Source organism: Phaenicophaeus curvirostris, chromosome 1, assembly GCF_032191515.1.
Source record: "Phaenicophaeus curvirostris isolate KB17595 chromosome 1, BPBGC_Pcur_1.0, whole genome shotgun sequence".
Taxonomy (NCBI): Eukaryota; Metazoa; Chordata; class Aves; order Cuculiformes; family Cuculidae; genus Phaenicophaeus; species Phaenicophaeus curvirostris.
This window is the reverse complement of record NC_091392.1, coordinates 49867434-49881854: the sequence shown is the minus strand read 5'-3', so window position 1 is coordinate 49881854 and position 14421 is coordinate 49867434. Positions and strand designations below refer to the sequence as shown.

Sequence of the window (14421 nt, the reverse complement as noted above, 5' to 3'; positions counted from 1 at the left end):
CTTATCAGCAAATGGAGTAAGTTTCAGAATGTATTTTGTCAGAAATTAGGTGTGGTGGGGAAAATGGGGTCAGTACAAGAGAACCAGATGGAAAGAAAATTCCACATATGGAAGAGAGTGGCCATGAATGCTTGAGCAAAGAAGCAGTCGATATAATGAGCAGTAGAGGAAGGAGGTTAAGGAGTGCTTGTTTGACTTTATTCTTGTAGCTATGAGGAAGAGCAGTTTGGATCAGCTGATTTTAGTCTTGAGGCACCATTTACTGGGACTTCTATATGTTTAAAATTTCAGTTGATTCATTTAAGTGTGTTATTCATTGCATAAAATATTTGGGGCATTAATAATAAAAAACCCTTTTTTTTTGATGGGGCTTACTTTGTGCAACTTTTCCAGGAGTCAGGCAGGTTTGTGTATGTAAAACAGACAGAGTCTTAGAGAAGAAAAAACTATTACCTCACCTTTTAAATAAAAATAAGAAATGAACATGCAAAAACCATGGAAATCGGTTGGTGAAAACTGGCTAGGTAAGTGCCTTAACAGGAAATTTTAGCATGGCTATGTAATGCAAAATATCTCCCTTGTCAGGTTCCAGTACTGTACCACAATATCAAATAGGGAGGCCACACAGCTCTTGAGTTGTTCCTTGTGCAGTATAAATTAGGGACTTGAAAAACTAACAGGAAAAATAATTGATTTAATGAATCCTTGAAACCTAATTACTCACCATTTTTTTGTGTGCTTAGAAAGCAGAGGTGAGTAAGACCGAAATTGAGGTGTAAGAAACAGGATGTGGTGTATTTGTGGAAAAGAAAAGCCATTCTGCTTTAAGCGTCCTAATGGGTTTGACGAGAGTAGTATAGTGTTGCTTGGCTCGCTGCTGATTTGGCAGCTCCTGTCTCTTCACTGCATTTTTCATGTGTGCCCTTCGTTTGTTTCTTTTTTTTCCTTTTGTATCTTACTCATCAGAATGTGAGGTAAAAGGCTGTTACTGCAACAGTCTTGATCCAACCAGCTAATGCTAACCAGCTTTCTCAGAGAACATAATAGTTACACAAACACCTTAACTCATGAAGGAAGAAGGTCCAGTACGACGTAGGTTTTATTCATGTGCTGGGATTTCATCTGTGTTTTCTCCAAGAACTGATGGCCGAAAGCTTGTCCGGAATGCTTCATTTGGAGGATATAATGAACTCTCTCCTGCTTTACCAGGTTTGTTTTGTTCTTGCATTTCTTAAAATGTATGGAAGAGACTATAGTTTCACCTTCAGATTTTTCAGCTTGAATGAAAGTAATGTATTGAGATGTTGGTAAAAAACCACAAAGAATATGGCTTGTATGCATTCAGATAACAGCCCTTTTTAGTGGCAAGATTTCCAGATAGACAGGTAAGCAAGTTATGTTGCAGGCATTTGTGTGTTTGGTACTGACAGGAATATTTATTTTAGTTGTTTGGGCGTTTTATGACTCAAATCCTGTGATATGGTTTATAAACAGCTTCCTCTGCTCTCTGTGCACACAATGGCCTTGCTTTAAATAGTAAGGTACAGCAGAAGGTTTTAATTTAGCTGTAACTGCTGAAGAATATGCATGCTTGTCATCGGTGGTTTGACATAAAATGACAAGATAGAATGAGTTGGGCTAAAAGCATAGCCTTGCTGAACTCTGCAGTGCAAGATTTTTAAGACAGAAAGGGCTCAAATCTCCTTTTGCTCAGATTTGTTGTTTCCTAAAAATCAGTGATGGAATATTGTAATTGATTTCTAGAGTTTCATTGTCCATAATGCGCACTTCTGTTATGAGTACCTGAATTTCAGCAGTATGCTTCAGGAAACTTTGATGCTTGAAAATGTATTCCAAGGTCACCATTCCTGAAAGGGGACATTGTAGAAATTGTGCATTCTTACCAGATTTACTCTGTGTGTGTGATTTGTCTCGTGCATGCGCACTCAGTTGCCAGAGTGCTGGGGACATGGGGGGAGAATGAAATCATTTTCACTTTTTATCGTATGTTTTCTGCGGAATGACTCACTGAGTTTGTAAGCCCTGGCTTTGAAGCAATGGAAAAGACTTAGGGCTGGAGATTAGGGAGCTCTGCATTGCTGGCCAGTGCTGGCTTGCAGAATCCCTGGAGCAGTGTGTTCAACTGCAGGCAGGTGGGTGGCAGTTGCTTTGGACTCCATCTTCTGTTACACCTCCTGTTTTACCCCATAATGTTTCCTTCCAGTCTGCTTCAGGAAATAATTAGCCTTCTACCAAGAATCTGTACATCGAGTTTATTTGAGCTGCTCGGGAAATAAAGATCTCAAAGCTTGCAAGCATGGAGTTGGCAGCTGGGCAGATCCGCCCCACCTCTAAAATAAATGCATGTGGTCTAGTAATTACTGAAACAAAAATGGATTCATCATCTATTTCCTTCCTTCCTAAGTGGGATTCTGCATTAAAGCTGATAGCTCTTTGTAAGTGGATAGTGAATGACTTCTGAAAATGCGAATGGAAAAATTCAAGTGTAATCATATTACTAAAAATGATTTATCTTTTGGAATCCTCCATACACCTGAAGAATTTAAACAATATTAATACACTGCAAGGTATACTCTTTTTGGTTTGGTTTAAGCAGGGACTAGTTATTGCCTAAGAGATACTCGTGTAGTTACAGTGAGGACATTCTGTGATTATTATTGTTTATTTTATATGGTGTTTGCAAATGAAAACATGACCGTGAGAAAATACATAATAGGACTTTGAATGCTTTTCTGAGTATTTAAGGTTCAAAACCCATGGAGGAATCTGAATTGGTTAATATGGGATTGTATTCTTAAAACTGATTTTCAGTAAGCTTTTGAAAATTAGTCAGTTACAAAGGTTGTTATCTCCTGTGTTCAACTCTCTTAAAAGACTTTTCCTTTTTTTTTCCTGTCATGCTTATTATATAGCACCAGTATCAGTATCTCCCCCAAAGCATAGCTCATAGCTCTTCCACAAGCATATGATCTTTCAGCTCAATTATTCGTTCTTCACATCTGCATGTGCACAGTAGTCAAATCAGTCTGTTCCTTACTTTTCATTTTAGGTATTGATAATATTGTTGCTTGGCTTGCGCTTTGTGATCTTTTCATGCATTGCGTTGCTTTTTTTACTGGTTCTTCTGCTTGTTGGGAAGAAGTCTCCAGTGGATAATAACTCCTTCTTTCTTTTTGGATTTAAAAAAAAATCTGACTTTAGAAAGTAACATTTTTTTTCCGCTGTATTTTTTCTCAAGTATCCTTGAGATATGATATTTGGAGTTTTGAGATATAGCAGGTGGTATTTGTTGAGAGGTATGAAATGGTATTTGAGATAGAGGACATATCATATGATTTGGTTTGTTTTTTCCCTTCCCTCAAGACTTATTGAAGGGACAGATTGCGGGTGCAACTTTAAAGAATGATAGTTGTTTTATGCTTCAGAATTGAAATCCCTTAACTAAACAGTTTTGTTTTACAATGTACCCTACTACAAACGTTATCTTAAAGATTCTTTAACACTAATCTTACAATGTATACGCTCCTTATTTTTTGTCCATGACTGTATTATGGAGGATTTCTTTTTCTTTTGGTATTGACAGTGTTTTCCAGCTCAGTCTCTATAAGAGCATCATTTGATTTTGTTCCATTGGTGTCTTGCATGTATAGAGTTCTGGATGTTCCAGTAACATACCATTGTGGGGCTCTTGCATCTCTTGGTTTTTGTGTAGATTTCCACCTGCAAGCTTTGGAATGACCTGCAAAGAGCTTACAGTAGGAATGTGCTAATGGGCAGTTTACCTTGTCTCCTAAGGTCATACCACAAGCTGCAGCTAACTGCACTTGGGGTTGGGATCAGCTTTCACAGCCCATGGGGACTGTGGTGTTAAAACAAGGAAGGTCACACCTTCTATGGCAAAGTATATATTGTCCTCCATTTGGGCTCATATATAGCTTTTTGTGATGTTTCAATACAAATTTCACTGCAAGTATTAGAATCAAATTGTTCTTGGTAGAAGTGATGAGACTGCATATGGTATTGAGATCTATCCATCTTAACAGAGACTCCCTGGAAAACATATCCTTACAGTGCATGAGGCAGTGCCTCGATCAGCAACTGCATTACGATTTATTTTTTTTAACACATTTTAGCACATGGGGAGAACAACCTTCTGTCTATACTCTGAGTGAGCTTATCTTTTGCAGGGAGGGATATTACAAGTAGGATGGTGTGGGATGATGGTGAAGTGACTGGTTGGGTTTCATCACAGACCAAGATGGGTCTGTGCAAGGTGTTCCATGATGTGCAGCACCCTGGCTTGGGTTCACTAGCAAGCCTCTCAGACAGCCCTTTTCTGTGCACATGAGTAAGGAAGGGAACAGCACGTAGGGTGGTGTTTATGAACCAGCAAGCACTCATGCCTCTTGGGATTGAGATACTGGAAGCAGGGAGGTGAAATTCAGGGATACACCACAGACCTTTGGGCTTTGTATCTGGTCTTCTGGAATGCACTCTGTGCATTCTGTTTTCATTGGTGGTACAAATGAAAAACTTGTTTATAAAAATAAGGAAATATATATATGTTGGATAAGGATGTGTGAAGCCCTTAAAGCTGCTGTGCTTTAGAAGGCAAGCTGTGAATTATAGCTCCCTTTTCTGTAAGAACAATCCTGACTTAGCACTTTCTTGTTGGCTCCATAATTAAGTCTTTTGTATGCGCATATACATAAGCGAGTGAAGACTGGAAAGCCGTTAAAAAATGCCTGAATTGCATTTTCAGTGAAACTTGGTTCCTAATTGGGAATTTCTTTTGGGTGTGAGGATGAAGCCATAACCTCATTACTGTGGTTCTGGTGTGTCATTGACTGCCTAAGACTGGCATCCCATCTAGTAACTTCTCAGTGAATTAAGGCAGATCTGTTCTCTAACATTTGAAGCAACCTATACCTCTAATGTTTTGTTTCAGCACATGATGACTGGTGCTGTAGGAAATACGCTTTTGTATTTGGGATTATATAGGAAATGTGGGTTCTGGCCTCTGGGTTGTGAGAGACCTTTTTTTTTAATTTTTTTTTTTTTTCCCAGATTCTCTAGTACTAGAAATCTGCGTCTAGGTGCTTCTTCCCTGTGGTCAAGCGGACTTATGCATTACAGGTTTTCATTAGCCAAACAAACCTATCATGGATGTGTTGGAAAGAATTTCAAAACGATGGGTTTGATGGACTGTGCACAGAGGGTCTTCTATAAAGACATGTAAAGGTTTCTTTCTGTAAAGGCATGTAAGGTTCTTTTGTGTAAACATATGAAATATCGTTGTATTGCAGTATATAATTTTTTAAAATCTGGTTGTAAAACTGAATCTCTGAAATAGGTAGTAGATATAAACAAGAAAATCCAAGACCGATTACCAGACTAAAACCTAAAGTAATCTCAGAATCTTCATGTAATCGCAAGACCTACCTAATGCCTGTGTAAGTTAGTGAAACTTCTCAAGATGTGCGGTTGTGATAGAATATCCAAAAATTCTGTGACAGGACTGATATATCTGAATTTGTGGAAGGGTGAATAATAAAAAAATTACCAAAGAAAACAAACCAAAAGAAAACACTTAATCCTACACTGACCAAACTACTCAACACTGCTACAGACAGTTAATAAAAATTCTTTTAAAGTTCAGTAAGTTTCCCTTCACATACACACACTCCCCTGAAGAATATGAAGTGGAACTGTTTCTCTGATAAATCTTGATACTTTAGATATTTGAGTACCAAGTTCAGAAGATGTTCAAAGGAAAGCTCAAAGCTTTTGATGTCTGTTTATGCAATTTTATCCGCTGATGCGGTGCCCTCTGGTGGGCTAAAGCTCTAGGGTTCCAATTCTCAGAGCCATGCAAGGCTTTTCAGCTGCACGGATTATTCCTGAAATTCATGTATGACTTCATATTTATCTGCCTTCTATCTGAAAGGCATGTAAATGATGGCATTTTTACTTACTCAGAGCAATGCATTGTGCAATTTGTTGTTTATAAAAGCTTTATGCTACCACCAAACCTGTTCAAAGAAAATGGATAACTGAGTTGTTGTATTTCATAACCAGAGTAGTTTATTTTTCCTTAAGAGGATACTAGGTTCCCAGTATGCATTCTGTGGAGTGCAGCAGTGCACAGCAGCACTAATGACAACTGTGATCCCCCCACCTTTCCATTGTCACACATATAATGACTACAGCCATTGTCTCACTTTGCATTTTGGATAGTGGGAAAGTAAAGCATGGGGTTTGTACCGTGAGTCACTCACAGAAGGTAAATGTGGGATTTTGATGACTGTTTTAATACAAAACCTTGTAGTTACACTTCTACAGCGTGAAGTTAAAAGTACAAATTCAAGACTAACGTAAGCAGCCTTTTTCCATTTTCTTGCAAAAAAGTGACTGGAAAACTTAATCAGTGTTTTAGATTTGCTTTCATGTGGGTAGCATTTTAACAATTATTTCTAGCTACAGAAATGAACCAAAAAAAGGCTTTATTTAGTATTCTGTTCTGTGTTTGCCTGGATGCAGATGGGGGAAAATGAGACGATGAAAGGACAAAAGTTTGCACACGATATTTTCAGTTTGTTATGTTATTGGATCAGGTGCAGCAGCACCCACATACAGAGGACTATTCTCACCTCTTAGTGGATATTAAATTAATTTATATTGTAGTAGCTGGTGTGTTTTCAAATGATGTGGTGGACTGGTGCGTATATGTTGTTTGAAAACTTGTTTGCACTTTCCTATGCTAAACATAATTTTCAGATTTATTTCAAAGGCTAGATCGCATAAAGTGCTATGTCTTTAAAATCATTTGTAACAATGATTTTCTTTTCTTTAAGGTTTTGACAAAGGGAAGGATGATGTGTCGCAAAGCAAAGAGGATGCAGCACATTCTATGTCAAAAAGCAAGGTAAGGAAAACAGCCTCCTTTGCATGCTGGCATTTTTAAAGTAGATTGGGAGTTTTGCATTTTTAATTAAATGCACGTGTATTAACTTGTTGTGGATGGTATTGAAGATAGCTCTTCAGATTCAGCAATAGCTAGAGATGAAAGGGGATTTCTTAATATAGTTCTCAGAATGACGTCAGTGAAAACTTACAGGTCAAATTAGTGAAAATGAGATATGGAGTCTTCTCACTGTGATCTTGGGGTGGGATATTTTCTCAACAAATGTAATGATGGATGGAGGCCAGCTCTTTGTATGGAATGGGATTTAAAACCTTTTTAAACTGCACATAAAGATGCTGTTTGCTGAGCTTTAGCAAATCTTCTCATAATAATGTTAAGGAAACTAGAAAAGGTTTACTTTAATGGTTTAAATTGCCAGAGTAAAACATAGTTAAGTGCAATCTGTTGTCTTGTCTGCTGTAAGGGCTTCTGTACCTCAGAATTCAAATATAAAGGTCCATTGTGTTGACACAATGAGATTGCAAAGGCAATTATGTTCAGTAGAATATTAAACCAGATATAATTGTTATTCATGTTTATGCATTCTGATTGTCTTGGTAATAGAAATGGAAAAGGCATGAGCCAGGCAAATGCAGTATCATAATTGTGTAGTCCCAAAATAGAAAAGGCTCTCTGAAATGCAGTGAAAACTGAGAATGTTCAAAGTGGAGTTGGGAGATGGACACAGCAATCACCAAACCCATAGTGTCTTGGCATGGCAAAACTTTAAAAATGAAGGAAACATGAACTAATTAAGCAAAAAAAAAATTTTTTTTTCTTATGTAGTGATCCAGGTTTTCTGTCTCCAGAGCTGTATATTTTTCTGATCACAATAATGTACACAAAGGGGTTGCAAAAGCATTCTTATTCAGAACAAAATATTCTTTTCTGATAGTATTGAAATAGTATGCACGTAAAAGAGATTTGTGTAAAAAGACATTAGAGTAGTGTAGAGGAAAAAAACTACTGAGGGTATCTTTTTCTTTCCCAAATGCTTCTCAGTGCGTAGGTTACACTTAAAGAAGCTGTCAGCTTTAGGGCATTGCATATGTAATTGGAGGCGGTGGAGGGGGAGGGCTTGCACTCAAGGTCTTGACACAAACTTTTCTGTGATCCCTTCATGTGTCAGAGCCTTAAAGAGAAATGTTAAAGAGATATCAAAAGAAATCAAAGTGACCTGAAGATTCTAGTAGTATTTCCTTGCTTGAATGTTGTCATCAGAATTGTGCTGGGGTGAGCAGATTAGTTTCTGCAGCTGATGCTGCAGTGCTCTGGTGTGTAGCTAAGCATTTCAAGCTGTTGATGTCTTACATCTGACTTGGAATCACAAAACTCAGCATCTTTCAGCATTACTGCATCCTAGAGCCTCACTTGTCAGGGGAACCAAGGACGCATACTTAACCATCCGTCTTGCTGCTGAACAAAATATTTAAGTTGGTCCAGAAACCTCCAAAACATTTTTGGCATGGAAATCAAGTTAATGCTGTCTCTTTTAATTTGAATTTATTTCAGACTGTAATAATAATTTATCTTTGACGGTTCAATTGTTTTTTCTCTTCCTTATATTTATAATTTTGGTGGTTCTTGCCTTTCTAGGTTCCTACATCTTGGTGTGCTGCTTTGCAATTACTTTTCTTTATGCCTTTCTGCTACCAGAGATGAGACTAATATTCCTACTTCTCCTAAAGCATATTTTAAGCATATTTTTCTTTATTCTTTGGGTTTTGCTTGTTTGGGTTTTTTTGTTTTGGTTTGGTTTTGGTTTTGTTTTGCAATTACTGCATGTGGGGTTTGCTAAGAGTATTGATTCCTTTATAAACCACAAATAAAATTCAGGCTAACGGAAGATGGTACCTGTCTATCACAGCTGTGGAGGTGACGTAACAGCCCTTTTTCCTAAATACGGAGGCAAAAGCAAGAATATAATGCGAGCTGCCTTGAATCTGGTACTCAGTGTACCTCATTGGCAGTTGCAGTAGATGATCTTAAAATATTTCCTTCTTTTCAATTTTGATCTCATCTACTTTGTGTGGATATAACACTGAGAATGTTACTTCCTTAAAAATGTATGAATCGCTGATCTGTCTCATAGTCTCTTGGACGGGTAAACACAGACCTTTACTCAGTGTCATATTAGCAAGCTTTAAAACTGAGATACTGAGGAAATGAGTTTTTGTAACCTGTGATACTTAGCTTGGGTTTTATATGCATGACCTTTAGATTGCATTAGCTTTCTGTTAGTGAGCAACTAGAATATTTATGAATGTTTTACTTACTTTGCTCCATTATAGCTTGCATAGCGAGTTCGTTACCTCTTCTTATGTGACAGTCATAAGCATTTTTCCCTCTTCTGTTATTGGATTTGAAGTACTGTATTTCCTTTAACTTCTATACAGAGGAATTAAATTTCAAGTTGTATGCTTGTCTGAAAGCTAAGTTTTGAGTGTTGAGAACGTATCTTTAATACAAAATGAAGAGATTTTCTTCATTTTTCCAAGATGTATGTGGAAGTTAGAGAACTTGTCATTGAAGTGATTTCAAGATGAAATTGCTTTTTGCCGTTTATTGCTTGTATCTTTCTGACACTAGCAACGTAGACTTCTGTAAAGTCCTGAATTAAAAGCATCAAAGCAGGATCAAGGTTAAATTGCTTTGTTCCATTTGTAAATTTTAAATGTTTATTTTTGTGGTTTGAGCAACTCGTGTTAAGAGGAGGAGTGCTCAAGTATACTCTTTTTTGTTATTGCAGTAGTTTTCCTTAAAACTTGCATATTTTTGACTGTCATTTTATAGTATTCCAAAGTAGGAATTTGGTGAATAGACTTTGCCCTGCAGTCTGAGATTTGAAATCACTACTCAGAAACGTTGAACAACTTGAGAAGCGTTTCTCATAAACTGTCCTTGAATTTACACAGTTTGGAAGTTTACATTGATTTTTCTTTCTTTTTTTTTTTTTTTTTTTTTTTTGACTAGGCAGGAGCTTTGTGTCCCTTAGGCTTATAAAATGCAACTCTTGGTAATTTATCTCAAGCTTAAATATAGTTACTCAGTATTATCCGAGTTGCAGTGGGAATAACATAACTCTATGATAAGATTCCCCTTTTTTTATTATTACTTTTAAGAGCTCTGTATCCCAAGATGGATCTTTGGTGGCTCTTGTTCCCTTTCAACTAGTAGGCAACAGATGGCAAAGAATAAACTTTGAACCTTGCAAGATGAGGGGAGAGGCAGGAGGGAGAAATCATGTGATGCTGAGGCAGCATATTTTCCTGCCATGAACAAGGTCTTGGATTTCATGAATAAACCTGAGTCTCATTCTCCTGTCTGTTACCACTGTGAGCTTCTTGAAGATGGCTTGCAAAAAGTAGTCAGAGTGCGGGATTAGGGAAGAAGGAGCAGAGCAAGTGCCATTAGAGGTCATTTGTACTTTGATGATTCACAGAGCACTGAATCCTATATTGAAGAGGCTGTATTTTCCTTCATGGGTCATGGGGTAAGTGCCTCCTTAGGAAACCATTCGGAGGAGCTGTCAGTTTATGAATGAAGGTGTTGGGATTCTTAGGTCACAGGAACATAGGGATGACTGCTGTGTTTACAGGATCTCCTAAAACCTTCTCTCTCTGCTAAAATAATACCTAATGACTCAAGACTGATATGTCAAGTAACAGGCTACATGGGCTAAACATTTAGTGTATTTAGCGCAGCACCTTCTGGAGGAATCTCAGACTTCTTTCCCATAAAACCCTTATGAAAAAAAGCGTCCGTAAATGAGTGGTGAGCAGCTTGCATTACACTTTGTTTTCTATCTTTGGTTTTTTTGTTGTTTGGTTTGTTTGTGTTTTTTTAAGTAGGAGAAACAGTAAAGAAGTGAGTGGGAATGGGAACCTTACAAACATGACCATGCACTTCAAACACTTTCTAAAGTATCTGCAACAGTAATATATCCTTGTATCTGTCTTTGTCACTTCTTCATTATGCGTTTTGTGAATTTCAGTCTGAATCCAAGCTTTTCAATGGCTCTGAGAAAGACATCTCTTTGTCTTCAAGCAAGCTTACAAAAAAAGAATCTCTCAAGGTGAATTAATTTCCAACTAACTTCTCATGGACTATAAATGCATTCACATAGTTCTACTGTATTCTCTAATGAGAAGACAAAAATGCCAAATAGTGGCGAGACCTCTATGAAATATTTAAGTATGGTGAGAAGTATTAAGGTTGATTCTCTTCAAATCTTATTGTACTTGAGTATGGCTTCTGTAATGCAGTGTTTAAGATGGTACAAGTTTATAGGATAACTCAGAAGATTATGGAATAATTCAGGTTGGCAGGAACTTCAAGACACACAATGAATACTTGAATTATCAAGGCTATAATTTGCACACAGTACTCGTGCTTTTTCTACATATTTCTTCCCCTTGTATTGTAACAAGACCCAACTCTGCTGTTTGGCAGATATCATACCAGAAGAAACAAAAAATTATTTGCCTCTGAAAGAGGGAGATACATTGCTGATTTCTGCTGGGGAGGAAAAGTAATTGGTGGGTAAAGACTATGGACCAGATAATGTCCTATAAATCTGAATCTGGCCCAAATTTGTTTTTTTTATTTACACCAGGAAAGTAAGGAGAGGAGGAGAGGAGTATTGCTTGTTTGTTTTTCCCCCTGTGATTCTAGCAGGAGTTTCAAAGTCCTCAGTCTTAAAAGCAAATTCAAGAAGAATCTAAAAATTGTTACATGGTAGCTGCTCTTGAAACAAAGCACGAAATAGTTGTTTGCATCCTGAAGTCAAATGCAGAGTTTTAAAGTTACTTCTCTGTATCTGTATTGCAAATTGAATTTGGCAGTTTGTTTCTCAACTTGTATCAATAGATGGATTTTTGTGGTTAGCTTACTGTTTTATGGCTGTGCCATTGTAAATATTTTTATTATTATTTACAGGTTCAAAAGAAAAATTACAGAGAAGAAAAGAAGAGAGCTACAAAAGAATTACTTAGCACTATCACAGACCCGTCAGTTATTGTTATGGCTGACTGGCTGAAGGTCAGAATCCAAGTGTGAAACCTGAGTTGAAGATGTAGCAGCTGGTTGTTTCTTTCTGACGGGAACAGAAAAGGCTCAATCTTTTACTTGCTGTTAATGTTTTTCTACAAGTACAGCAGCCATTAATTGCATCCCAGGGTCTCTGTGCTCAAACTCTGGGGGAATAATAGAGGGACCTAGCTCCTACTTACTGCAATCACCATAGTCACATGCATCTTGTGCATATAGCCATTAATTTCAGATGGTTTGGCTTTACAATTCTATTTTTGTCCTTTTTATTTTACACTTTGAACTGAAGCTCTGTTACATCCATAGCAATGGTGAAAATGGTTAACTGATTTGATACTTGAATACAGATTTATCCATGTGTTTCTTTCCAGTAATTTTCCTTTGCTCTTTTAAGCTATAACTGTCCTCTAGTACTGGTACAAAATGTGAGGAATTAATTTCTCAAAGATAAGCGTCATCAGCAGTAGTGCAGTTATATATTCATATGTAATTCCTTAAATTTGTAAGTATATTCCTTGGAAGTTGTTCAAGAAAAAAAGATCTGTGACCCGTTTTTATAGTTATCTCCAAGTAATAGCTTATCTGGGAAAAGTTTCTCCTGGTTTTGCAGAAATAAATGTAAACAGGCTAATATGTTGCTCAGGGGTCAAGTTGGCATTCAGTCCAACACACAGAGAAGTAATTAAAATTCAGGGTTGACAAGCAGTCTAATCAGATGTGCAAATTTAGGGAATTGAAATGATCTTATATTTCACATATAAGTTGAAGCTAACAACTGTATAAGAAGTTTCATGTAGGAAATTCAAATGTGTTTGAGCTATTTTGTGAATATCCTATTGTTCTTATTAGACATCTGCCTTGTTTTCAGAGGAGCTCTGTTTCCTAAGATTGTTATGTCTTCGTGCTAGTGATAAAATATGTTCCAGATAGGAAAATTTCTGAAGTTTTCAGATGAATGGCCATACTTCCCATGTCTGGATGTGCATATACCCATTTTATAGAATAAGTATTAATCAAGAAAGAATAGAAGAGTGAGCATTGAAATTATACCTTTGTATTGTCTTTGATAAACCTAGGTAAACTTTTGAAAGACCTGGTAAACTTTGCTTGGAAAAAAACCTGATAAATAACTTACATATTCATTTTGTTAAAGGCAGTGATTTTGTTATGGATTTCACTGAGTTATAACTGTAACTATTTATCTTCTAGATTCGTGGTACTTTGAAAAGCTGGACCAAGCTGTGGTGTGTACTGAAACCAGGAGTGTTGCTTGTTTACAAAACCCCCAAAAATGGCCAGTGGGTAGGAACGGTGCTCCTGAACGCTTGTGAACTCATTGAGAGGCCTTCTAAAAAAGATGGCTTTTGTTTCAAACTTTTTCATCCTTTGGAGCAGTCCATATGGGCTATAAAGGTTAGTGGTGGCGTATATGGTTCTTAATGAACGTCTAGCATTAGCCAGCCAGGAGTAAAGAAAACATTAATGAAAAGCTGAACTTCATGTTCTTTTCCGACTTTAATGATTTGTTTATTGTGAATAAACATCTAGTCGTCTTCATCACAAAAAGCATTTGAATTATGCTGCTCTACATACTTTAATAGCTCCAGAAGTGTGGTGTGCAGAGAGATGCTGTTAAAGAGGTTAATGCTATCACTGGTAGTCATGTAAGTGGAAGGAATGAGTGTATAATGTTGATTTTATGTCAGCTGAATCTGAGAAATTCAGGAGGGAAGTGATTTACCGAAATGAAAGAGTTGAGATGTTGCATAAACATTTCTTGGCTTCCAACGCCATATTCATGTAATGAAATGTCAGCCTAGTTCAATGTGCTTGTAAAGAGAAGAAACTCAAATGACTTCCTTGGGCGTTAATAGCTTATATTGCAGCGTGTTAGACAGTTGTGTTCCTTTTTGACTGTAGTTTTAGGAAGATAAATCTTTTCCTTCAATTCTGATGTCTGTTTGCTTTGTCATACATGGCATAATACTGTAATCAGCTCTTAACTGTAAGTGTTAAAAAGCTCAGTGTGTTCTGCACGGCAAAGGTTTATTTCACATTCTGGCAAGAATCTTTAATGCTTGCTATTAGTCATTGTTTATACTCTAGTAAACACACTCTTGTAGTCCTTGTTTTGTGTTTGCATATGGAGAGGGGGTATGGAAGCACAGCACAAGTGAACATATTTACCTCCTGAAATGGCACCTTACTTTACATGAAATTACTGTACAATATCAGGACCCTTGTCATAATAAATAAATTATGTCCTCTGCAACATACGTCTTAAGATAGCCACTAATTGTGAGATTGTATCTTCTGAATCTTAAATTGCTGTAGATGTACTGTCACATCTGTAGAATACGCTGTGTTGATTTTGTCTTCCTTATCTC

General features: G+C 37.0%; 1 protein-coding gene across 8 annotated transcripts in view; it reads left to right on the top strand.

Annotated features, from left to right (window-relative positions):
* The window catches only part of OSBPL8 (oxysterol binding protein like 8), a 58749-nt gene that overhangs the window by 23962 nt on the left and 20366 nt on the right, over window positions 1-14421 (top strand). For 6 of the 8 annotated variants that reach the window (XM_069857794.1, XM_069857775.1, XM_069857784.1 and 3 more), the window contains 4 exons: window positions 6876-6946; window positions 10980-11060; window positions 11924-12025; window positions 13244-13447. In XM_069857794.1, the coding sequence (XP_069713895.1) occupies window positions 6876-6946; window positions 10980-11060; window positions 11924-12025; window positions 13244-13447 (458 nt within the window). Of the gene's footprint in view, window positions 1-966; window positions 1210-6875; window positions 6947-10281; window positions 10479-10979; window positions 11061-11923; window positions 12026-13243; window positions 13448-14421 lie in introns of those variants that run through there. The other 2 variants (XM_069857802.1, XM_069857831.1) reach the window with 2 other exon arrangements.